Source organism: Chelonia mydas, chromosome 6, assembly GCF_015237465.2.
Source record: "Chelonia mydas isolate rCheMyd1 chromosome 6, rCheMyd1.pri.v2, whole genome shotgun sequence".
NCBI lineage: Eukaryota > Metazoa > Chordata > Testudines > Cheloniidae > Chelonia > Chelonia mydas.
The window spans coordinates 93,542,284-93,568,208 of record NC_051246.2 but is presented as its reverse complement, the minus strand read 5'-3'; the positions used below and the strand labels follow the sequence as shown (position 1 = coordinate 93,568,208).

The 25,925-nt window shown below is 44.8% G+C and overlaps 1 protein-coding gene across 29 annotated transcripts in view; it reads right to left on the bottom strand.

Annotated features, from left to right (window-relative positions):
- The window catches only part of NRXN3 (neurexin 3), a 1,375,103-nt gene that overhangs the window by 1,302,774 nt on the left and 46,404 nt on the right, over positions 1-25,925 (bottom strand). For 28 of the 29 annotated variants that reach the window (XR_006291425.1, XR_006291426.1, XR_006291424.1 and 25 more), the window contains exon 2: positions 12,708-13,917. Coding sequence is in view for 22 of the 29 variants with exons in the window: in XM_043548139.1 (XP_043404074.1) it covers positions 12,708-13,416 (709 nt within the window). In the remaining 7 variants the exon portion in view is untranslated. The remainder of the gene's footprint in view (positions 1-12,707; positions 13,918-25,925) is intronic. The other variant, XM_043548132.1, reaches the window with a different exon arrangement.

Genomic DNA, 25,925 nt, shown 5'->3' with positions numbered 1-25,925 from the left:
GTGCGTGTGTGTGGAAACGGCAGGAAGTTCTGCTGCTAGAAACCTTTTCCCTCTCTGCTGCTAATTTAAACACGCACAAAAAATTACAGAACCCACCAAGCACAATCTAAAACACATAACAAGCGGGCAGGAGTTAGGGAGCAATCTGACGAGCTGAAGGTGATTTCAACTCTTGGGATTATGGGACAGCAGTCACACAGCTGGGCGTAGAAGATTCTATCAGAAAGGGAAAAGAAAGGGCAATGTTTTTATCTTAGTTGATTTAAATTTTTGTAAAGGACCTCTACTAGCCTAAAATTTAAAGTAAATTTCACATTCTTTATAATCCACAATATTGTGCTGCCTTTCAAGCATCCACAAAACAAAGAATTGAGTGCTTAGAGCAAGGTATTAAGAAATAGAGCTCTTGGATTCTAATCCGACCTTTTACAGCATCTCACTATGTGCCCTTGAATAACTAATTCACTTCCCCCTCCTCAGTTTTCCCATCTGTTAAATGAGAGTAACTTGCACCTCACAGTCTGGTTGGGGGGAGTTCTGAAGTCTGATTGATTTCTCAGTGGTTGTGAGGTGCTTAGAAATGCCATGATAAAATTTATTGTTTACCTGACAGCACTTTAGCTCTTTCAGTCCCTTGCCTTGCATACAATTTGAGTACACGAAGCCTCAGGTGCAACTGAGTGGATGCCATATGACATTTTGATTGTAGCAGAAACCATCATTTAATTCTTAAATTCTCAACCTTAGCACTACATTAATGTATTTTCTTTTGAGTTAATTTCCTTTTTTCTTAAAAGTTTTCAAAAAAGGAAGATCTGAATGATTTGTAGTTATTTACATATCAGATAATTAAAAATGATTACAGGTAGAGCTATCCAGATAAGGAATCTCACCCTGAATTAGGCTCAGCGGGATAAATCCTAATGACGGATACCATGGAACAAATGAGGTATTAGGGTTAATTTTCAAATACACCTAATTCCCATTGACTTTCAATGAACTTAGACTTTTAAATGCCTGAGTAACTTTTTCAAAATGGGACTGTAAGGTAAATTTTTCAAAAGTGACTCAGGAACCTAAGTGTCTGGATCGACTTTTATTCATTCTTTAGTGACGCAGACCTCTCACTGAAAACAATGAGAGTTTTGATTGAGTAAAGATGGCAGCATGGGGTCATGGGGGCAGCTTGGGGTTTTTGTAATGGGCTTATACGTACAATGATTTGAATGTTTAATCATTGTGTATTGTTATATGTGCAAGGATCCTTATGCATCTTGTGTATGAATATAACTGGAATGTCTGAAAGTGTGTTTATATCACTAAGAACTGTGTTCTGCCACATTTACTCATTCTGAGTAGGATCTTACTCTGGAAATAGTCCCATAGACCACATAAGGTGCTTCACAGTGCAAGTAAGGGAGGCAGAATCTGGACTAAAGAATAAACTTGCTCTTCTAGGTCAACAATTCAGCTTCAACCCAGGCTGGAGATAAGTTCTGAGGAGAGACTTCAAGGTTTACAGATTTCCATCTTGGTGCTTTTCCCATTCCTAAGGGGACTGCAAGGAACAAAGCATGAATGTGCATTGTTTTGGTGTGTTCATTCCATACCATTCTGCCAGACCACTCAGACCTTCTGTTCCTCAATGTTCCAAACTCCCTTATCTTCTAATAATGATCTGCCTCACCCTTTGCTGGAACATTCCATTATCAAGCTGTTACAGGGGTGTTTGTGACACAGCAAGTGTGATAATAAATATATTATAATTTTTAAAGCACTAATTCAGTCCCCTCCGATATACACACCAACCAAAATGTTCTACTAAATGTATATGTACCACTTGTGATGCGTGTTAACTGATAAGAATATTGCATCTTGCCTCTCTCACCTGAGCAGTCCTCCTGATGGTGCAGCCCGGAAAAATATGACTATAAATATGCACAAGTAGGAGGTGTGTGATTCAAGCAAACATCAAAGTGCGTGTACCACTGAAAACAAAGAACACTGTAATAAAATAAATAATATGTTCTATTTCTATAATTTCTCTCAACCCAAGAGAGCCCAAAACAATTTAAACAGACTCGGAATGCAATCACCTCTGGGATGGAACATGGTAGCTGTTTAACAGCTGACAGCATCACTACACAACACTTTACCTCAAGTAAAAAAGATTATGTATTGAACAAAAACTGAAGGGGGAATTTAGGGACGCAGAGTAAAGTTAATTACCTGAGTTACGTTTTGTTCATGGGATTCTTAATGTTTACAGTGGACAATGTCTCAATCTCACATTTAATACAAAACCAAAAACTGCATAGGGCCCACCAGAGGAACTCAGAGGAAAGAGTGCCATCTACTGCATCATCCTCACCACTTCCTGCAGCAGCCTGTGTTTTCCTTGGAGGTCTTCCATCCAATTGCTAACAGTGTCCTCCTTAGCTTGTGAGATCCAAGGCTGCAGCTGCAAGGTGGCAATATATCAAACCCCCATGGCTTGTGTTAAATTTATTAATCAATTTTTTGTTTTTAAAATTTTGACCTGTACAGTTAATCAGTCAGGTTCCCGACCTAGATCAAAAGACCCATAGGACCCATCTGATCCACTCCTTTCATCCAGCCCCTATTTCCTAAACACAGAAATTACACTGCAGCCCTCACAGGAGGCACGGCCTCTTTTTCAGAGAGGGGAAAGGTCAAAAGAGAGAGAAAGCTGTGAGCCTTCTAGGCTCTTTCTTTCACCTGGGTCACAGACAAGTGATTTTATCTCCTCAATTTCTCTCTCTTTCTTTTCACAAGCCTTGTAACTCTTTTTTTAAAGCAATTTATTAAGCAAATAGTCATACATACGCTTTCCATTTTTTTAGATTCCCCAGCGAATAGACACCATACATTTTCAAAAACATCCAGAAAGGAGCTTATTGAATGTTGCTGTAAATACCACTGAGCTATGAAATTCACAGAGTGCTGACACCAGCCTCTCTCTATATTTGCTATCTCTGCCATGGACTCCGAGCAAGCCATAACCTTCGACCTGGGGTCCCAAAAAACCCAAGGTTCCTTTCAAAATACTGATGAAAAAGGCACCAAGAGGAACCTTGGACACAACAGCAAAGCTGAGAAGGTGAGAGGGGTGGGAGAGAGGCAGGTGTAGGTCTGTGGAGACAGTACAGAGGTCTGTAAAATTTACACAGTATCATTTTTCTCAAGTACAGAGACAACAAACTCAGAAGAAATAAAAATCCACCCAAGAGACTAGAGAAGCTTCTGAATAAATGCAGCAGCCAAGGAAGCTCAGGGGCCTGCCAACAGCACTAGATATTGAAGCCAGCTTTTAACCCACAGTTCAAATTTCTACATCCACAGATGAACCACTTCCGCCATTCTTTAAACAGGACTCTGTCAAGTGCCTAGGACCAAACCCTACTCACTTTATTCACTCAAATGACTTCAGTGAGCTACTCCCATGAGTAAAGAGCAGAGGATCAGGCTCTCAGATTGTAAGATCCTTGAGGGCAAAGTACTTCTTTGCTCTTTGCACAGCAGGAAGCAAAGTATGGAGAAGTAACAATAAATATTATATATTAATAAGTAGTTAAAGGCACAAAATTCAAAGATTAGAAGCAAGAGGGGAAGGGAGAATTGCACGGGAACTATCAGGAAGAGAACCATTACAAGTAAATTTTTACTTTCCCTTGCAGTGTTTTAGGAATGTAAGACATCAAACAGCCTTGGGCGACTGCATGTGAAACTAACTAGAAGGGTTTAATCTCCATAGTCTTGCATCTTGTATAGTCATTCACACTAGGACAAAGGGATTTCAGACTCTTTCTGATCCAGTAACATTTTTATACCCACTTTGCTTTCTCTGACAGGCAAGGTGCAGTGCAACAGCGAGTCAGGTCTGCAGATTGAAGGTGACCAAGCTAAAATATCAGTTCCAACCTAAGTGAAAGGCAGAAAGTAAAAAAACCAGCATCAACAAGGAATGGGAAACTGGGCATTACTATGGAATTGAAAGCATTTTAATCATCTCAGGTGTTAGTTACAAAGGAGCTTTTTTGGGGAAAAGTGGGGGAGAGGGTTAAATCATGAAAAAGTCCCCCTTACAGAGCTGCTGGTTTCCTGTGAGAAACTTCGAAAGACTTTATATGGACTAAGGGGAGGGTATGAAGAACTGAGCTCATATGTGATAAGTTAACAAGATACATTCCTTTATAACTGCAAGCTCAGCCTGGGATCTGAAAGCCAAACTGTGTTCCTTCTTTCTCAGGCATCATCACTCTCTATCTTGGGTTAAGCACCTCACAACATCTTATGAAGTATTTACAGATGTGGCGCTGAGACACAGAGAAATGCATACTACAGAATTAACTCAGATGATCCAACTTTGCATTACTTCCCTTGTGTTAGTCTATCAGTAACTTGCCCAAGTCACACAGCAAGTCTGTGACAGAGCAGGAAACCATAAGAATGGCAATTCTGGGTCAGACCCATGGTCCATCTAGCCCAGTATCCTGGCTTCCAACAGTGGCCAGTGCCTGATGCTTCAGAGGAAATGAACAGAACAGGGCAATTATTGAGTTATTCTTCCTGTCATCCAGTCCTAGATTCTGTAAATCAGAGATTTAGGGACACCTGGAGCATGGGGTTGCAACATTGACCATCTTGGCTAATAGCCATTGATGGACCTATCCTTCAGGAACTTATCTAATTCTGTCTTGAACCCAGTTATACTTTTGGTCTTCACAACAAGTTCCACAGGTTGACTGTGCATTGTGTGAAGAAGTACTTCCTTTTGTTTGTTTTCCAGCCTACTAATTCCATCGGGTCACCCCTGGTTTCTGTGTAACGTGAAGGGGTAAATAATACTTCCTTACTTGTCTTCTCCACACCATTCATGAATTTATAGACCTCTGTCATATCGCCCCTCAGTCATCTCTTTTCTAAGCCGAACAGTCCCAGTCTTTTTAACTTCTCCGCATACGGAAGCTGTTCCATATCCTTATTCGTTTTTGTTGCCCTTCTCTGTTACTTTTCCAGTTCAGTTATATCTTTTCTATTTTTTGAGATGGGGTGACCCAAAACTGCAAGAAGTATTCAAGGGGTGGGCATACCATAGTTTTATAATGGTTTCTGTTTTATTATCTATCCTTACTTAATGGGTCCTATCATTGTTAGCTTTTTTGACCTTAAGCAGATGTTTTCAGAGAAATATCCACGATCCATTTCTTGAGTGGGTACAGTTAATTTAGACCCCATCATTTTGTATGAGAAGTTGGGATGATGTTTTCCAAGGTGCATTACTTTGCATTTATCAAGACTGGATTTCATCTGTTATTTTGTTGCCCAAAAAGATAGGAAACAGTTTAGTGATATTCTTTTTGTAACTCTTCACAGTCCACTTTGGAGTTAACTACCTTGAGTAATTTTGTATCTGCATATTTTGCCACCTCACCATTCATCCCCTTTTCCAGATCATTTATGAATATGTTGAACAGGCCCCAGTATAGCAGAGGACCTTCCCTCTTATCCCATGACCACTTACTTTGCTTAAGAGTCTTTGGTGTGGGACCTTGTCAAAGGCTTTCTGAAAATCCAAGTCCAAGTACACTATTCCCACTGGATCACCCTTGTCCATATGCTTGCTGACACCCTCAGAAAACTCTTATAGATTGGTGAGGCATGATTTCTTTTTACAAAAACCTTGTTGACTCTTCCCCAACGTATCATGTTTATCTATGTGTCTGATAATTTTGTTCTTTACTATAGTTTCAACTAATTTGCCTGGTACTGAAGTTGGGCTTACCAGCCTGTAATCAGCAGGATCCCCTCTAGAGCTTTTTTTTGTTTTTTTCTTTTTTTAAATCGGTCTTACATTAGCTATCCACCAGTCATCTGGTAAGAGGCTGATTTAAGCAATAGGTTACATATCACAGTTAGCAATTCCAAATTTGAGATACTTGAGAATTCTTGGGTGAATACCATCTGGTCCTGGTGACTTATTACTATTTATCAATTTGTTCCAAAACCTCCTCTTTGACACCTTAATCTGGGACAGTTCCTCAGATTCGTCATCTAAAAAGACTGGCTCAGGTGTGGGAATCTCCCTCACATCCTCTGCTGTGAAGACCGACGCAAAGAATTCATTTAGCTCTGCAACAGCCTGGCCTTCTTTGAGCACTTTGAACATCAAGTGCCCCACTGATTGTTTAGCAGGCTTCCTGCTTCTGATGTACTTTAAAAAATAAAATTGCGGTTCGTTGTGTGTCATTTTCTAGTTGTTCTTCCAATTCTTTTTTGGCCTGCCTAATTACATTTTTATACTGGACTTGCCAGATCTTTCAAGTCCCAGGCTTACCCCCGATGAATGGTCCATCCTTTCCTGCCAGAAATAAAAGATACTACAAGACAAAATCTGCCCTAATTTACATTTAAGCCACATCACTGTCTCCTCAGGGCTAATGGGCTTGACCAGATATAAGTGACAGCACAGTCTGACCTACAGTCTATCATACTGGTGATGATGCACAAGAAGGAAAGAACTCACCTTGACTCTCAGATTCCAGGATAAGTTGTCAGAGCTGGCAATTAGAAAACATTTTTTCTTGTAAACTGTGGATATTGGGAGAACCAACATACATATAACACCCCTCTCCAGGTCATTTTTTACAGAGTCCCATTTTAGAGCAAAATAACACTTTAAACAAAAATAGTTCTGCTTCTAATACTGTGTGGCACCCACCTTCCACCTACTGTCCCTTTCTCTTACATCCATCCTTCTTCCTCAGTCTCAGACCCTCCCATCCCACCAGCCTCCCTCTTGGCACCTGTTCCCATCCACAAAAGTGCCTCCTGTTGGAGGGTGGTTTTAGTGTGAGAGCAAATAGGCCTGCAATGAAGGATTGTGGGAGAATTAGCTCCAAGGCTAACATTGCTGACATCAAACAGCAACAAAACTCTGACAACTCACTTGGTTTCCACATGTGAAAGGAGAAGTTTTGTGATCCAGCAAGGCCAAAGGTGTGGCCAATGCAGAAGGGCTGACAAAGAACAGAATTAACAGATCAGCCCAGGATAGGTGGCCATTCTACTGTATCACCATATGCATTAGCACCCTCTCCCTGGCTAGGAAGCCATCAGACAATTTTCTCTCATCAGTTCACTGGATATAGCACTCCTCCTCTTCCCCATGAGCCTTTGGCTTTACCATTCCACCCATCACAGTGTGTGCAGACTTCTAGCATTTCCCAGGATATCCTGGGAAGGTCCCACTCCATACTCCTGACAGGTCTTTAAAAACAGCATCCCCTGCAATACAGTCTGGGCACTTGGAGCCTGGGGTAAGGACGAAGACAAGAGCTACTCTATCTGCTGCAGAGCTCGGGGCTTTATTCACTGCTGCTCCATTTTCCATTATAGGCTCCATACACGACTCCCAAGCAAGCTGCCCAGCACAAGGTGGTACTAGGCAGTGACTTTAGGGGAATACTCTAAAAACAAAAACCCCAACCTCCTCCCTGAAATCCACAAAGTGGCTCCCCTACCCTGCCTGCATTTTAGTAGGAAAGGAGATTTCCTGGCTGCCCATCCTCCTCCTATCAGTTCTGGGGGCTGAATATAGCCCTCAGGCCCCATGTTGAGTGCCCAGTGTGAGGGAGTTGGGGCCCCTTTCCATTTTTAAGGAGACAGGATACTATTTCATAACAAATCAGAGATGGAATTTAGGGACATGTTAGATCCAAACTGAACCTCCGTGGCTCCAGCTCATCTCTAATATTTACTATTAGCAATAATAAACAGTGTGTATGCTGCACTTTGGAGCATCACAGCACTTTACAAACATTCAATTAATAGATCTTAACAGATCTTATTTCTCTGATGCCCATCTGGCACTGCATAAAAATAACATGATTAGAAAATTATTATTTTAAAATGTGCCAAAGGAATTGAATCCAAGAGAAGCTTGAGAGAGAATGAAAGGGGGAAGTGAGCAGCAGAAAGAAGAAAGTATCAGAAACCAAAACAAAGGCAGTGTTCATCCCGAGCCTCCTGACCTCCAGCCCAAAGGGCACAGGTTGTACACCAACTATAAGTAGCTCCATACAAAGACACATAGCACTCCTCTCCTCACATTTATTCTACAGCCCTCAGTTACCATCTGTTTTATGCTTAGTGTTGCACTAGAGGGTGTAGATCTGGGCTGCTCAAAGTGTAGCCCAGAGCTGCCTGCCCTCTCCCCGTAACCGCAGGGCAAGGGCCACGCAGAGACCAGGCAGTTGTTTATGGCTGGTGAATTCACACAACAAGCAATTTATATTCATCTATCAAGGAAGATGCAAGTAGGTGCAAATATTATGGTCGTGTTCATTTGTTTTTGATTACAAAATATATGTAAATGTATATGCAAATTAAGTGCAGCCACCAGGTTTCTGGCAAAATGCCAACCCAGCTCTCAGTGTCACAAACTTTGGGGCAGCTAGAGGGGCCCATGTGTCTGCAGGAGAGTTCCAGGCAGTTCTCAATAGATCTACCCAGAAGAGGAAGGTTGTGCTGTTCTAAAAGGGCAGGTGGAAGATAAACCCCATGGTACCTTGTCTCTTTAAATGAAACAAAGAAGCTATAGAGAAAGCTGTTCCCTCTGCAGTTAAAAGACTGATAATTACAGAGCGACAGGCTCCTCTGTCATTCAGCAGGCAGCATCCCCAGGAAATCTTGCTCTGTAATCAAGGGCAGAGGCGCAATCAGGCCCCTATTCAGGCTTCATTTCGAAACGGCCCCTCCTGGCAGCACAAGGGCTTTGGTGTGTTGCTTTGTGAAGCTGCTGAAGGCATCCACTTCAGGGCTCTGCAGCCATTAGGGGAGTCAATACAGTTTTTAAGCATGCTTTTGGTTCACCTTCACCCACAGAGCCCAAAGAGGCCCTGGAACATGGGTGAGGTCTACACTGTATCCAGGATCTGTATCTGACCTCCTTCTTACATGCTTGATGCTGAACTGATGCTAATGCATATCAGCAAGTCTGTCCTCAACAGAGGAGCTTGGCAAAAGGAGAGGATTTGTACCAGCGAATGCAAGAGAATGTGATCATGAGTGTGCAAGAGCACCAATATGAGTGTGCAAGTGTGGCTATTCAGACAGACACACCAATATTTTGGTTGTTTTTTGTTTAGAAAACAAAAGAAAATGTCTATGGAGAAGTAATTTCTGTGCTATTTGAATAGTACAAGAGCTTCAGCCTATTGGCACCAGGCTAATCCCAGCAAGAATTAAGGGGCTAATTGGAGGAGCGGTCAGGAGACAGGTTACTCTGATTTCAACTTCAGGATTCATGCCACCACCACCCAGCAAGTTCATATTAAATTGCTATTCAAAACATTCACACAGGGTTGCCAGGTTCAATGAACCGGTTGTATTGAAAAGCGTTATTTTATTTTGAATGCTCAAATTTTCTTAAGTGCGCACACATTTGTACACCCAATCACAGAAACTGCACATGCCAGTGACCAGTAGGGTACTCCACTGGTCATTTGCACTTGCAGTTGCCACAATGTGTGCCATGCTGGTAATGCGCACACACATTCAGCACCAAATGCCCACATAGCTTTCTGAACATCGAGGCCTGTGTTTTCACAGGATTTATAGTTCCATCATGTCACAGAATGTTACACTCTCTGCTGAGGTTCACTATAACTGGAACTGCACTTTGCACTGAAACAATTTGTGATACTGTAAATGGAGCTTCATTCCATCACAGTTCACTAGCAGCAGGTTCCACTGACTTTTTTGTTTGTTTGTTTTTATTTATTTCTCTGGCCATATGATAAATGAGTTTGTTGTGGTTTTACCATCTGCAGACACAGGTATCAATCAATAGCCGCGTAATGGCCTGAAACCTGTCAAGAGAACTCGTTATTAAAAAGGTATATATTGCATTTAGCTATTAAAACAGAAGTTATTGATTGGATCCTATCAACTCCCAATGAATGAGCTAACTGCATCGGCGACCAAGTGAAAACACAGGCATGCAAATTAAAGGGCTGATAAATTGTGTAAGCGGGTTAAGGATCCACAGCTGCTGGTGTCCAGTCAAAAGGGAGTGCATCTCCTTTAGAAATAGAGAGAGATCAGGAATAAATTATTCATGTTAAACAACACTTGTGCAAATATCCCCGGGCAGGATGAGGAAATAAACTAATGAGAAAACATTAGCTCCAGCAACAAACAGTTCACTTTCTTGGGGAGGGAAGCAATAATGAACTAACAAATTTAAAAAAAAGGTAGGTGGGTCAACAGTGGATCAAGCAGATAGGAAGTTTGGGCCCAGTCCTGCAGTCCTTATCCCACTGATGTCAACGGAAGTTTTACCAGATTCAGGGTATAAAAAGAACTTTTTGTAATAGGAAAAGATTTTCCCAGTCAAAGGAAAATCTTTGTGTATTTCACTAGTTTCCCTGTTCTGTTTTCTTGGCACTTCTTTGTTTGCTTGTTTCACCCTACTAGAGCTTTGCTTCTCCCTTTGTCCTCTTTCCCAGAACCTGCAGTGATGCCACAATACTGACTGGGTGACACTGAACGACAATGGGCTTAGAGGTCACGCTTGCAGGATTACGGCTTTGCTGCAGGATCAAGTGGAGGGAGAAGGCGGACAGGGAAGGAGAAAACAAGACTGTTTATAAAAATAATTAAAACAAATGAAATGCACGTGACATAATAGCAAACAGGGGAAACGAGACCAGCTAAGGAAATTGTTAAGGATATTTCTGAGGTTAGAGCTGAGGTGAAAGTTCCCTGAACAGTGCATCATACCTGAGGGAACAGACCATGGTAAACTATGGGCTAAAATACACAAAAAAGCACCCTAAGGCAAAGGCAAAATTTCTTCCCCCACCCTCCATCATTAAGTAGGACGTTGGGAGAAAAATGATACATCACTACAGGAAACAAACGGCAGTGTGACGTGTGATTTCACAAACAACAATAGCACTGTCTGCACTCCACACATCCCTTGCCCCATTAAAGATGTATTTCCCATACCTCACCTTCCACAAGGAAATATGGAAATTGCATCACTCAAGCCTTGTCCAGAGCTGTCAGCACTGCCCCATAGGTGGGCAGAAGCCCTGCTTCCTTACCGCATTTTTCAAGACATGCTCAACAGACTGTTGATATCTGAAGTAGTTCCCTGTGGAGCCTAGATCCATTAGCTTAGGAAGTAGGAAGAGGCTTATTTCTCTAGGTTTCAGAGTCCAAATGCAACTGTGGATCTGGCAATCCTATCCCACAAAACTTCCATTTACTTCAGCAGGATTTTGGGGTCTACAAAGGATGCCAGGAGCAGGCCCATATATTCATCACTAATTCTACATGACTGCTTAATCACACTGAGCGACCCCAGCAACCTCAGAACTTCGAAGGCCCAAGCTTAGCAAATCATTCTCTCTCATTAATAGGCCGATCCTGAGTGGTGCCAGGCACTCACAGAAAAGTCGGGAAGTTTGGGATATTTAGCACCTCTCAGGATCACATGCTTGGTCTGGTGCATGTCCCCCATTACACTTCTACACTCCCTCCCACAGGGTGATCTGGACCCCAAGATCTAGGTGAAACTTCTTGTGGGGACTGGTCCTGCTTTGTTGGGGACTGGTCCTGCTTTGAGCAGGGGGTTGGACTAGATGACCTCCTTAGGTCCCTTCGAACCCTGATAATTAATGATTCTATAGGTCGGTGAAAGGAAGGCAGTTTTTTGAAATCTAAAATCTATGGGAATTTCTGGCCAGCTTACAACCAAGACATCCCAAGTCTCCTCTTGGGATAAAACTAGTTCACAAAGATATTGCAGCAAGATTTTGGATTTCTCACGATCAACCTAAGGAGCTTTATCCAAGTCTCTTGCCTGTATGGACACTTAAAACAGTGGGGCCCACTAGTGAGAACCAATTACCACAGCATTTAAGAGAAGACCCAGAAACAAGTCCTGGTATTTATCCTGTGGTAAGTTTTAGTTGTTTGTCACTACAGTTTTATTTTGAAAAAAAAAAATTAAAAAATCCAGTAGCTACATTCAATCTTTATTTGTATTGCTTCGGCAACACAGTCAGAACTTTCACATGGGCCCCAAAACGATCTGAGCAGGGGTTCTGGGAGCAACCAAAATGACAATCTCAGCCATTACTGTGTGAGAAACACAGACAGAGCAGGGGCCTTCTCCAGACTACTATCAAGCTACCCCAAGGATGGCCTTATTTTTGCTAAGTCTTGTCTGTCAAGTATGGATTCCACAAAGCCCATAACCAGGGTGGTTCACGGTTGCTCCCCATTTTACCTGCCCCGCCTTGGTTTATGGGAGTGGGAGGGAGAATTCAAACAAACATTTGGGGTTTGATCAATCTTTCCTACAAACCCTTAGCGCTCATGAACTCATTGCCTTACCTTCTCCAGCCCCATTAACAAGTTAGCGGTAAGGATTCTCCCCACACTCCCAATGCTGTGCCACATCTGCAAAATTCCCTCTCTGCCATCATATGTAACTGTCCCCTCTTGCTATTTGCTATGGGTGAGGAGGTGCTCGTGATTTGGAAGGGGATTCATCTCCTTTGAGATCCACTAATAGAGGCACCAGGCCTTTTGCAGCCATGCTAAATGAAAAATTAGCCCGTTGGATTTTGCAAAGAGCTGAAGGGAGGGAAAGAAGGCAGGTGATCTCTTACCTTCCGAGCAAAGTTTGCCAACATACCCAGTGGCAGAGCAGTCACAATGCGGCTCACCATCCAGAAGGAAACAAGTGCCGCCATTCTCACAAGGGTTCTCTACACACAGCCCCTCCATGTCCAGATGGACCCCCTGGTTGCCCAGCAGCTGTGGTTCCGAGTTGCCATATTTCAGGTCCAGGATAAATCCCTGAAATGGAGGCTCACTTAGGATGCCATCGAGGGTCAAGGCAGCAGGGCGGATGTCTGACGGAACGCCACCAATAAAGAGGTCACTGACGATGTTCATGTTCTGGCGCTGTGGACGCACTTCACCAGGCTTGGCTTCACCATCCAGCACCAGCACCGTCCGGAGCTGGTTGCGGCTGACCATGAGGAAGTGCCAATTGCTGTCATTGACCTGCTTTTCTGTGACAACCGTGGTCTCGGCACAGTCCACGCTGAACCGGAGCTGGATGCGCCCATCAACCAGGGACAAGCAGAGGAAGTCGCAGACACCGCCATCATCAAAGTAGAGGAGCAGCCCTGCCGAGACATTGGTCTTGAACTGAAAGCTCAGGTCGCTCCTGGTGCTGGCATCCCAGCGGAGGTAGCGGGCCCACTGGTTGGGGAGGCCCATGAACTCCAGGCCCAGGCAGAGGCCCAGTAAGGAGCCCAGCAGTAAGCTCACCTTCAGGGTGAAGCAGACAGAGTGGAGAGTGAAGCCCATTGTTGCAAAAAGCTGCTCTTCCCTAGGAGAAATATAAAAGACACAGCACTGGTGAGAAGGACCCCAGGAAAAATCACTGATAAATTCCACAGGAGGAGAAGAAAAGCACACGTGATCGGCCAGGAGAATTCACCTCTCCAAGAAAAGATCTCAGCTATCCACTAAGATCCGGAGGCCTTTATCCCAGAAGGAGAGGGTGTGTGGTGAGAATTCTCCAGGTGATCCACTTTCTCGAAGGGCAAAAACCCAAGTTGGTCTCGTTTTGGTGGAAAACACAAAAGTGACAGTGGTTGTGAGAGAGAGAGTGCAGAGGTAAAGGCCAACTCTCAAATTCCAGATTCCTAGAAGCGATGACAACTGTGGCAGTGATGGCAGTGAGGTGGTGGTGAACTCAGAAAGGATATAATCATTGGGAGAGCAAAACCAAAGTCAGTCTTCAGGGTGCATTGATGGTGATCCAGCCCATAACTCCTCACTTGGCACTGAAAGAGCTTGCAGGACCTGTAAGGACAAAGCGGGGCGGGGGGACAGAGAGAGAGAGAGAGAGAGGGGTCAGTCCCACAGCTCACCAGAAGTCAAGTGTAGTTGGTAACCTGAGATTTGTATGCATTTCCTGGAGCAATATTTCCTTATTTAGCTGGCAGGATTTCATGTATGTTTGTACCTGCAGTTATCCCCTCATCTCCCAAGGTAGTAGGGCTATTTACACCATCAGACGTCTCAGGGCCTGAGTGAGAAATGCAGATGCTCAAGTCATGATCAGGCCCTATCACAGCAGATAAATAATCCTAAGAAGTTCTGATGAACAATGAAAAACCTGCCAATCGCCTTGAGAAATACTGCCTCCAAGAAGTTTAAAGCCATCCCTCGGTAATATTATACCTAAGGCATGCCAGGGAAAACCCCATGCCAGGCCACTCATAATGCTGTTTCCAGGAATACCACAAAATTCCCCTTCAACAGCATGCAACTTCTAAGCAAGTTTGGCTCCTCTACATGTTCTAACACACTGACAGAGGGCAGTTTATTTAATCTTCACTGACCAGCAGACCCTAACAACTTTCCAAAGAGCCAAGTTCTTCCCTCCCACCAATCAAGGAGATCAAAGATTCTGAGAGTCAGATTCCGCTCTCAATTACACCAGTGTAAAATTGGAGCAACTCCAATCACCCAGTGGAGTTGTTCTAGATTTACAACAGTGTAACTAAGAGCAGAATCTGGCCCCACAAATAAAATGTAATATATAGGAATGTTGCCCAGGTGTAAAGAGGGCAGAATTAGGCATGAATCATGAGTCTGGTACACACAGAAACATATCACACTACTGTGCTCATCCACAATCCCTTGATAATTCTAAACTGAGCAGACTGCAACTCAGAGGGTTTTTACTAAGCCTCTGACATGCTCCCCTGCTCTTGTGGGGTGCACTGCTGGACCTACACTGGGATTTTTTAGGTGGGGAGGGGCTAGGATGGAAGTGGTAGCCCAAAACAGAATTTGTATCTGCACACACTGTTCCCAAAGCAGGTCAAATTGATTAACTCCACTGAGGAGGGATGGGTCTGCCCCATCAAGTTTACAGGCTGTAATAGCTTTACAGTCTCCCTAGTAATTTAACAAAAAATGCTTATTGCAAAGACTAGAATTCCTTAGAACAGAAAGGTCCAGCACAAGCCAAGGGAAGGCATTTTGCACAGATCTTCTGTTCCTCGGCCTCCTATCATGACTCATGACAGACAGAACAGCAGTGAGGAGGCTGGACAGAACAGACATCCAGTTATCGGTTTTCCACTCAGCATTAGAACTTGCTACATATGTCCTGCACATTACTAGTGCAGAGACTCAAACCGGGACCCTTAAAACTAGGCCCAGCAGCTATACTAGTAACCTTTGCTTCTGGCTGACATGGTAGAAACTGCACTATGCTGGTCTGTCTAGGCACTTATATGCCCCATCACTGTTGCACCCAAACACTCCCAAATATTTAAAAATAGAAATAATAATGGTCTCAACCTTCAAGGTTCTACAAAGAGCTTGCTACTCACTAAGAGCCAAATTCACTCCTAGGATGAAGTGGGAGCAACTCCGATTGCCTTTAGCAAGAAGGAGTTCATAGAAATCATAGAATATCAGGGTTGGAAGGGACCTCAGGAGGTCATCTAGTCCAACACCCTGCTCCATCCATTCAATCCATTTATACCAGTGTTGAATTAAATTCTTACTGTGGGAAGGTGGGTGACTGTGTCTGGGATAGGAGGATTATTTCAGATTAAAGGGAATTGGAAACCTGTGTGCGTTCTGTGATTGAAAATACTGGCTAAAACAAAGGCTACTGTAAGAGCAGAGACTTGTTCACAGACATGGGCTGGGCATAAGCCTCTAGGGAAAGACTATCATGTCAAGTTCAGCAAAAGTACAAAGCTAGACTGGATGGCTCAGGGGACTGGCATGAGGCCTTTCCAAAGCTGTCAATCTGGCACCTTTAACCAGCACTAAAAATAGGTCACTTGAAACACAAAACGAATCAATTACAAGAGAACCTGTAAGCAATAGAGAAACATGAGTTTTCAATGCCCCATGTAAGTCAGTCCCATTCCCTGCAGCTGCCTGACTGGAGCTCGTTAGCTTAACTGCTATAAACGCAAATACAATCAAGTCAAAACCAGAGGGAAGATAATTCCTTTTAATTGTTAACAGCTTGGCTCAGGCTGAGGGAGGAGAGAAAGCAGGAGGCTCTAAGAGAGGTGTAAAGGAAAAAGGACCCAAATGTCCAACTCGTTTCTCCTCCCAATAACCCAGACATTGGTTCAGCCATTTATTCTTGGGCCTTGTGAAGCAACTGCAGGCAGAGATACCTGGCTTGCATCTGTTTACCCTTCTAGTCCGTGCTCCCCAGTGGCTGCACTAAAATACCCCATGATTTATTGAGCCGGGGGAGAGAGAGCGAGAGAGAAAGAAAGTGATGACCCAGGCCTGGAATTATTGATGAGACAGGATTAAGACTATAATAACATGTGTAAATTAGCCAGCAAAGTGTTCCCAGCAGCTAAAGGTTCCCTAGAACGTTTACTGCTGCCACAGTAGAATTCGTCTCCCTCTTAAGATTCAGACAGTCCTTAAACTAACGTGAGAGGGAGAGGTAGGCAAGCTCAGCATTGCAGCCAGCCCCACACAGACCCCAAGGTGGAACGTCTCCCTCAATACTTTTAGATTCTGTTTGGCAAAGTATGAGAATCAGCACCCCCCTCTCTCTTTCTGACTAAAAATGAACTCTTTCAGAGCTAGTGAGAGGTGCTGAAGCAACAGCCTTTGAGGCCAACAGCGGGTAAGTATCCACAGAACAGGTACAATTCAGCCCATAGTAAAGCAAGCTCCTCTCACATCCATCCTACTAATCTGTCTCAATCCTAAACTGCAGGAACCCCTCTTGGGGGAATTCAGTCCCCATGCCCATTCGATATTTGGCCTCTCTCCCTAAGTTGCAATAATGGGGATCATCAACAGTGGTGGTGACGTCTGTAATGTTAGCACTTGTTCATTAAGGAATGGGCTGGGACCCAGCAACGTGTTTCCCACAGGACAGCAGAAAATCAACAAAATGGAAACTAGTCAGAGGTAGCTGCACTGGGTTCAGACTGCTGACCAAAGTGGGGAATCCATGTACTTTCCCGTCACTAATTCCCCTCAATCTATTTTATAGAGAAGATAAGATCATCTTTATTTAGGCAGAGGAAGGAGAGACGATTGCTTCAGGCCATGACAAATTATAGGTGTTATTTCTCCATATTTATGCGCTCTAACTCTGGTTTTGGGAAGACTGTCTACATCCAGGCATAGGGTAGGCTGGTGCTGTGCAAGATTGCCCCTAGAGCTCTGCCAATGCCCTTTAATCCTGACCTGCAGCGTCCCCGGGTATTCCAGTCCTGGGCCCCATGCAGCTCTGCCAACGTAAACCACTCTGACTATACAGCAATAGGGGCTGGGAGAAAACTCAGATTTGCTGTCCCTTTTGGGCATTAGGAAGGATTTGAATTCAAGCCTTTAGAGATTAAAAGACGGACTCTTAGACCTGCGCCTAACACACACAGATGGCATGAAACTCCACTCTTAACATGTGTGATGGGGTCTGCACACTCCAAACGGAACCAGGGCAAGAATAGGGTAATACCGGGCTAGGGAGGTCCCACCCCTCAACAGGTGCAGGGCATGCTCCCAGTAGAGGAGTAGTAAAAAAGGACACTGGTAGAGCAGCAAAAGTGGGGAAGGAGCTGCAGGCTGTGCCAAGAAGCAAGGTTGGTGCTGGGAGCTGTGACCTGAATGGGGCTACAGCTTTAAAGTTATTCTAGCAGCAGGGAATCCGGATTGCCCACATCTCTGGGAAGCTGAAAGCCCTATAAGAGGCTGCTTGGAACAGGATGTTAACAGACCAAGTGGAATCTTCTGAAACAGTGACCACGCCCCACACAGCAGAGCTCCAGTTTGGTGGGAAGCGACCCAGGGAAAAATGTAACTTGGGGATGAATTGCTTACTAGTCCACACACTTTGACAAACCTCCTATGGCCCTGGGTTGGGACCTAGTGGAGTGGGTGGACCTGGGTCCCCCTACCTTGCACCCTGTTCCTCTGCTGTGGCAGAACTCCAAGGGGAGAAATAGGAGCATTCAGGAGGGATTGAGGCCTGCCATGTACAACTTGGTTGGGGCCCCCGCTGTGCCAGCTAGGCCAGCAGAAACTGTACGGCCATTGCCTGACCCGTAGGCCAGCTGGTCATCAGACCACCCCTTGTAAAAGAGAACTATAGCAACAGCCTCACGCAATACAGCACTTCCTCTAGAATACTGTAGTATTTTTTTAAAATGTGTCTTCTCCAGGGACCTCAAACTTTTCCCCAGCATGAATCCCAGCGTGAGAGAGAGGTTGTGTGCTGGACACCTCCCCTCCCAGGCACAATCACACAGCAGCCCTGCACCAATTCCAGCAGTTGCTCACATGGCAAAGTAAAATTTCAAAGGTTTTTTGAGTACTGGGATCTTATTTTAATGCAAATTTAGCAGCAGGAAATGAGAAGAGCCAGCCCCACGCGGCCAGCCAGCTCTTCACAGCCCACCAGCAAGCACTCCACAGAGCGCAGTTTGAGAATTGCTGCTCTGAAAGGATCAGCTGTCCAGCAGATCATCCCCACCTCACCCTGACACCTACCTGTGCTCCCTCTGCTTCAGACTTCAGTACAGTAAGGAGGAGACAAAGCACATAGTCTGCACTCTGAGCAGACGGCTCAGCATTACGCATACAGAAAACCCGCTGCCGGAAACACACCTACTTGCGCTATTCAAACTTCCCACTCACAGGAATTAAAGAGCTGCAGAAATCCCAGGGTTGGAGAGGGGAGAACACTGTTCTTGGGGGGGTGGGGGTCAGCATTAAGTGCTGCCTGGCCACTAGCCACCTTGCCAAGACTAAGGGGCATCTTATTTATGCCAGGAGATGAGGGCCATTTGCTTAAAAGCCCTGGGGGAGGAGGGTCCGCCCTCCGGGTGGAGTGGCTCTCAAATGCTTATCTGTTCTATGCGGAGAGCGAGTGAGCATGAGTGACAATATCTAATTGCCAACTAATTTCCATAATTACTGACTGGCACACTTTTTATGCCGGGTTAATATCTTTGCAAACGTCTCACAACGCAACTGCTCGGGAAACAGAGAGAGAAGCCGGGGCACAGAGCTGACATTCAAGTTACTTACCAAACTGCACAGAAAGGCTTCAAGAGAGACTGGTTTGCCGCTCTCCATCTCTGCTGTGCCCCTTCTCTACCTCTTTCTTTGAGTGCTAATTGCTTAGGGACGGATATTTAAGTGTAATTTTCAGCAATTTCACATGCAGAAAAAACAGCAGCACTGGATGGAGCCAGGTCTAGGCAGTCAGGAGCTGTGCTAGCTTCTCACACACAGCTAGCCTGTTATCCCAGTCCTGGGTGTCTCACACAGCTTGGCTCAGTCCTAATCTGCAGCACCCGTGGCTAACCCAGGCCTAAACCTCCCTGAGCAGAAACTGCTAATCATACAATACACTGTAATGCAGAGACAACATCATTCATGAGTGACCTGCCTGAGGTTCACAAACTCCTGTCGCCTGTGACCTCAGCCAACACCTCCTCTTCACCAGTCAAAGAGAAAGTGCAATAGTTCATCCTCCTTCTCAGCTCCCAAAGGACCCAGTCCTGCTCCCACTAGAGCAAAGGGCAGTTATGTCACAAATTTCAACAGGAGCTGGCCCTAATTTGGGGTGGTATCAAACTTAGTCCCTGAAATTAGCCCAGGACAGAGCAGTGGGATCATTACAGCCTTGTAGTATATGCTGTCTGATATCAATCTATGAAATTCAAAATAAATAATTGATATTAAAAGCTGTGCTTGCCCAGGGCAGAGGTAGGAGAAGCTGATAGTATTTGTTTATCCTCTTTACACTTGTCTAATTCAATGCTGAGTATTGGGCTCTGTTTGGATCATGCCTTTTGCATGGCTCTTCACAGAGCTAGCTGCCTCTTAAACACAAATCCTCCTGGCTGGATCTATACCCAGCTGAGCCCTATCTAAAAGAGTGGAAAGGAGAAAAAAAGAAAGAAAGAAAAAGAAAAACCTTCAAATGAAAAATGCAGACATGAAAACCGAGTTGCTGCTGTCACGGGGAAAAACCAAAAACCACATACGCTAGCCTCCTTGGTGAGGGCACAGAGTGAGATGTTTGCACAGAGATAACAGGAGAAAGGAAAGAGAGACTGGAGAAAGTGGTTCAAGTGGATTTCGTTCTTCCTCCTTCCAGGAGAATCTGCTTCTCAGCCATCATCTCTGAACCCAGCAGCACTCTCTTACTGGGCTGGAGATGGCTGTGGGCTAGTTCAGGGGAGAGACTGAAGAACCCACTGTCCCTCTCATTGACGTCACCATACAGAAGCCACGGGGCAATTCAATCCCTCAGGAATGGCAAACTCCCTTGCTCTGGCTGGTTTCTCCCATCCTGGATATCCTGCCTGGACTCTCCATAGTGGCTGTGGAGTTGTTAAATTATCAATAATGGCATCACCATGTGGTTTCCTTAAGAGATGGGGTTATATTAAAAAAAGCACTACCATTCAGATAGGGCCAAAGCCTCAATTCACAAGTGCCCTGTTAAACAAGACTGGGCTTCTTTTGTTCCCCTCCTCTCTAGCAGGTCAGGATTTACATGCACGCACATACACTGGCTCACTGTCAGCCTGAGCCACCAATTAAAGTTTGCCATTTTCCAGGAGCAGTGGGGAGGTGATTTGTGATTAGGAAGGTTAAGACCAATCTGCACCAGCCTCCCTGTTCCCCTCTTCTTGCTACAGAAGGAAGGGTAGGGCCAGAGTGTCCCTTTCTTACCAAACCAGCCCCGGATCTCACTTGAGGAGACGTTACCTCATCTGTACGAGTTTACACACTATGCGAAATGGGTAACCATGCACGGGGGAGATGAGCACACACACACTTCATGTCAGACACACAGTCAAAATGCCACCATTGGCCTCAGATGGGGTCTGAGCAAGCTGACAACATGCTCAGTTCAACTGCAAGTACAAGGCCATGACAGCACAGCCTTCAAAACCAGCGGGCCGGGAAGCCATCTGGCTGCTGGAAGAGTTAATATTTTATAATGAAGATAATCACCCTTCAAAGCTCTTGCCTCCTGGGACTATTAAATAGATTCAATTCAGAACCAGAGCTCTTCAGTTCTAGTATGGGGGAAGGAGGGGTAGAAAAGAGTCGGGGGGAGCCACGCATCTCTCCTTTCCTCCCCCCAAAATAGCCTGTATAGTCCAAGAGGGTGACCTTTAGCCAGCTTACCTAGCTCTAGCTCAGCGTGGATACAATTTACAGACCATTTCTGCTCTTCAGCTTTCTTAACACAAAGAAGAAAAATCAAAACCCAGGCAAAGGGAGAAAAGACAGACAGAGAAAATAACCCTGCAGAGCAATCATGCCTGGGGCTGCTCTGATGGCTCTTTCTGTTCCCTTCTAGGACACAGAAATGACTCCCAGTGTGTTAATTACTCCCATTACCACGAACTCTCCACTGACAAGAACTAGCTTGGAGGAGGGGTTGGCAGTGGCTGAACAGTTAGTGCTCTGTGCTGCCATGCAGGAGATCCCAGGCTCCCTTAGCTGCAAGCTGCTGACAACAAGGGCTGTGAATGCTGCAAAACCAGACAGCGTGGTTTGGGGTGACCATACGTCCCATTTTGGCCAGGACAGTCCCTTTTTTGAGCCCTCTCCCGCCATCCTTATTTTTTTGGTAAAAGTGGCATTTGTCCCATTTGCTCTTGCCAACTTGAGCAAATGGGACAAATGCCCACTTTTGTCAAAAAAGTGGGGCATGGTGCAGAGGAACGTGCGGGGGGGGGGGAAGGGTGAGCAGCAATACCAGCTCCATGCAAGGGGGGAGAGATAGGGCTCAGGTGGGGGGCAGGCAGGGTTTGAGCAAGCAGCGATGCCAGCCCCAGCCTCGCATGGGGGGCAGACAGGGCTCGAGTGAGCAGCGATGCCAGCCCCGCACAGGGAGGAAAAAATCGGGGGAGCGGCGGGGCTCTGGCGAGTGGCTCAGGGCAGCCCCGCAAAAGGATGAAGGTGGCAGGGACTCACGCTAGCCTCACGTGGTGTCCCATTTTCCCTTTGGGAAATATGGTCACCCTACTTGGCTGCTTCGGGGAAGGGGTGAGGCAGCACTGTCCAGCAGAAAGGAAGAGGGAATCCTGATCCCTGTATCCTGTTTTCAACTCTGCTGGTGACTCAGCATGCAAACCTAGATATGTCACTTCCTCCCTCCATGTCTCAGTTTACCCATCTTTAAAATGGGGACAATGATACAAGCTTAGAGATCCACAGATAAAAAACCCTTTAATATCATTTATTGCAGTGATTTTCAAACAAAGATACACATACCCCTGGGAGTATGCAGAGGTCTAAATGAGGTACATCAACTCATCTAGATATTTGCCTAGTTTTACAACAGGCTACATAAAAAGCCCTAGCAAAGTCAGTACAAACTAAAATTTCATACAGACAATGACTTTATACATTTAAATGTAAGTACAGTATTTATATTCCAATTGATTTATAATTATGTGGTAAAAATGAGACAGTAAGCAAAGTTTCAGCAACGATGTGCTGTGACACTTTTGTATTTTTATGTTTGATTTTGTAAGCAAGTAGTTTTTAAATTAGGTGAAACTTGGGGGTACACAAGACAAATCAGACTGCTGAAAGGGGTACAGTAGTCTGGAAAGGTTGAGAGCCACTGGTTTATTGTATTGTTCTCATGTCCCCACCTCACTTCCCTACAGCCTCTCCCTTCTGCCAACAACAATCCCTTCCATTCTATAGCACAGCTCATCCCATGGAATCTCCAAGCACTGTACTATGGAGAAGAGAATCTACATAGCGAGTGTGCTATAAGCATTTAATTGACATGAGTTTAAGATGGCCACATTACCCACAAGAGGTGAAGCATTCCCCTTCAGATTCCATATGTACTATGTATGTTATAGAAAAAAATTACAAATATTTTGGACGGGTTTCAGAGTAACAGCCGTGTTAATCTGTATTCGCAAAAAGAAAAGGAGTACTTGTGGCACCTTAGAGACTAACCAATTTATTTGAGCATAAGCTTTCGTGAGCTACAGCTCACTTCATTGGATGCAGTGAGCTGTAGCTCACGAAAGCTTATGCTCAAATAAATTGGTTAGTCTCTAAGGTGACACAAGTACTTCTTTTCTTTTTGCAAATATTTTGGAGTGTCTTTTTTTAAAAGGGGGACGACACTAGACCTACTGAAAATTCAAATTTGAGCCTTTTGTTACGAACTTGCAAATGGGATTACTTCTGAAGGCTTGTAATCTTGGGGAAAATTTCCCAGAATAGGCCCGTTTTGCAGCAAGAGTGGATCTGGCATCAGAAAAAGCTGTCTTACAATCAGACACATGCAAAAAATAATAAATAATAATAATAATAATTATGTGAAGGGGAGAGGGGAATCAAATGAGAAGGGGAGAGGGGAATCACCATTTCACCTGCAGTGTTGCAACAGGGGAAATTTGTGGGGGTATGGGAAATCATGGCAAAATAAATAAATAAATGAGATCACTGTCCACCAAGCTGACCCATAGTCTCTCATTGTTTCCTTGTGCTCTCCAATCTGCCTGTCTGTAATCACCTGTTGTCTCGTCTTATACTTAGCTTTTAAGCTCTTTGGGGCAGGTTCTATCTTTCTGTCCTGTGTTGTTCAGTGCCCAGCACAACGGGGTCATGGTCCATGATGGGGACTCTGAGGCACTACCACAATACAAATGAAGTATAGTGATTTTCTCCATTTTACACAGCACTGAAATGCAGCCCCTACGGGCCAGGACATAGTAGTTCTTTAAAAGTGCACCAACAACACAAGAGAAGAAGAAGGGAAATGATTATCCTGTATCTCTTTTGAACTGGTGGATCACACATTCTCAGTGTATCTTAGTGCTATAGAGGTTCCCTACCCTGCTTTTCACTATAATAAAGAAGTCATTACTTTTTTAAGTAGCGTACCCAACTGAAACTGGAGGGTGAATTTGGATGGGCAGAATATAACTGCCCAGGCTGGAATTCTTCCCAGACAGAGCGGTTAATATCACTATGCTGGCAAGAAACATTCTGGAATATGCAATAACCTCAAGTGTTAGGCCCTGGGTTTTACATCTTCTCTGAGCAACAGCAGCCTCTGAGCACCACCTTTATCTCCATTTTACAGATGGAGGAACTGAGGCACACAAAAGATAACTGATTTACCCCATAAGCCAGTGAGACTAAGTTACCTGACTCCCAGTCATAAGATTTACCAATAGACCACTCTGAGCTCCTGTTGTCTGAAGTACTTGTTTTGCCAAGGTCCTGTGGGATGGTCTGTCCAGACAAGTTGATCTTTGTACTGCTTCAAAGCAAGTACAGCAGGAAGAGGCACAATGGGTTAGGCCCAAGCGGGGAGCAAGAAGGAATCAATGTGGATTTCTGATTAAATGGATATGCTCAGACAGAGAGTAGGAGCTGGGTAGCACCCTCCCAATCTCCCAAAATGCCAGCTGTCCATTTGGGGGACACACCATGCAGTCTGGGCCCCGCTGGCTCAAAGGAAAGCAAGTAGAGTCTGCTTAGCAAGGAAATAAAGGGTCGTTTGACACCAGAAGCCCAGAAATGGCTTTTCGCATTACGTAACTTATAGCCATCTCTCCATTTCTTTTAATGTAACTTGATAATCTCATGCTATATTTGTACTAAGCTTCCCATAAACACAACAACAATGTGCAAACCTAAACAAATGGAGATAAGCCAGCTGTGGCCCAGGAACCTTCAGTTTAGCTCCTAAGCACCTTAAATAGCACACACTACATTTGAGTACTGACTAGGTACAAATCTCAGGGCATCCAATTAAACTGCAGAACAGAGGTGGACGAGGTAATACTCATGCAGACCTGGCTTCCTCCTGCCCCTCCAATTACTGATGCCCCCAAACAGGAGAGGACAGAAGTTTAGCTTGTTGGGAGTAGTATTTACATAGAATAGAATAGAATATCAGGGTTGGAAGGGACCCCAGAAGGTCATCTAGTCCAACCCCCTGCTCAAAGCAGGACCAAGTCCCAGTTAAATCATCCCAGCCAGGGCTATGTCAAGCCTGACCTTAAAAACCTGTAAGGAAGGAGATTCTACCACCTCCCTAGGTAACGCATTCCAGTGTTTCACCACCCTCTTAGTGAAAAAGTTTTTCCTAATATCCAATCTAAACCTCCCCCATTGCAACTTGAGACCATTACTCCTCGTTCTGTCATCTGCTACCATTGAGAACAGTCTAGAGCCATCCTCTTTGGAACCCCCTTTCAGGTAGTTGAAAGCAGCTATCAAATCCCCCCTCATTCTTCTCTTCTGCAGACTAAACAATCCCAGCTCCCTCAGCCTCTCCTCATAAGTCATGTGCTCTAGACCCCTAATCATTTTTGTTGCCCTTCGCTGGACTCTTTCCAATTTATCCACATCCTTCTTGTAGTGTGGGGCCCAAAACTGGACACAGTACTCCAGATGAGGCCTCACCAGTGTCGAATAGAGGGGAACGATCACGTCCCTCGATCTGCTCGCTATGCCCCTACTTATACATCCCAAAATGCCATTGGCCTTCTTGGCAACAAGGGCACACTGCTGACTCATATCCAGCTTCTCGTCCACTGTCACCCCTAGGTCCTTTTCCGCAGAACTGCTGCCTAGCCATTCGGTCCCTAGTCTGTAGCGGTGCATTGGGTTCTTCCGTCCTAAGTGCAGGACCCTGCACTTATCCTTATTGAACCTCATCAGATTTCTTTTGGCCCAATCCTCCAATTTGTCTAGGTCCTTCTGTATCCTATCCCTCCCCTCCAGCGTATCTACCACTCCTCCCAATTTAGTATCATCCGCAAATTTGCTGAGAGTGCAATCCA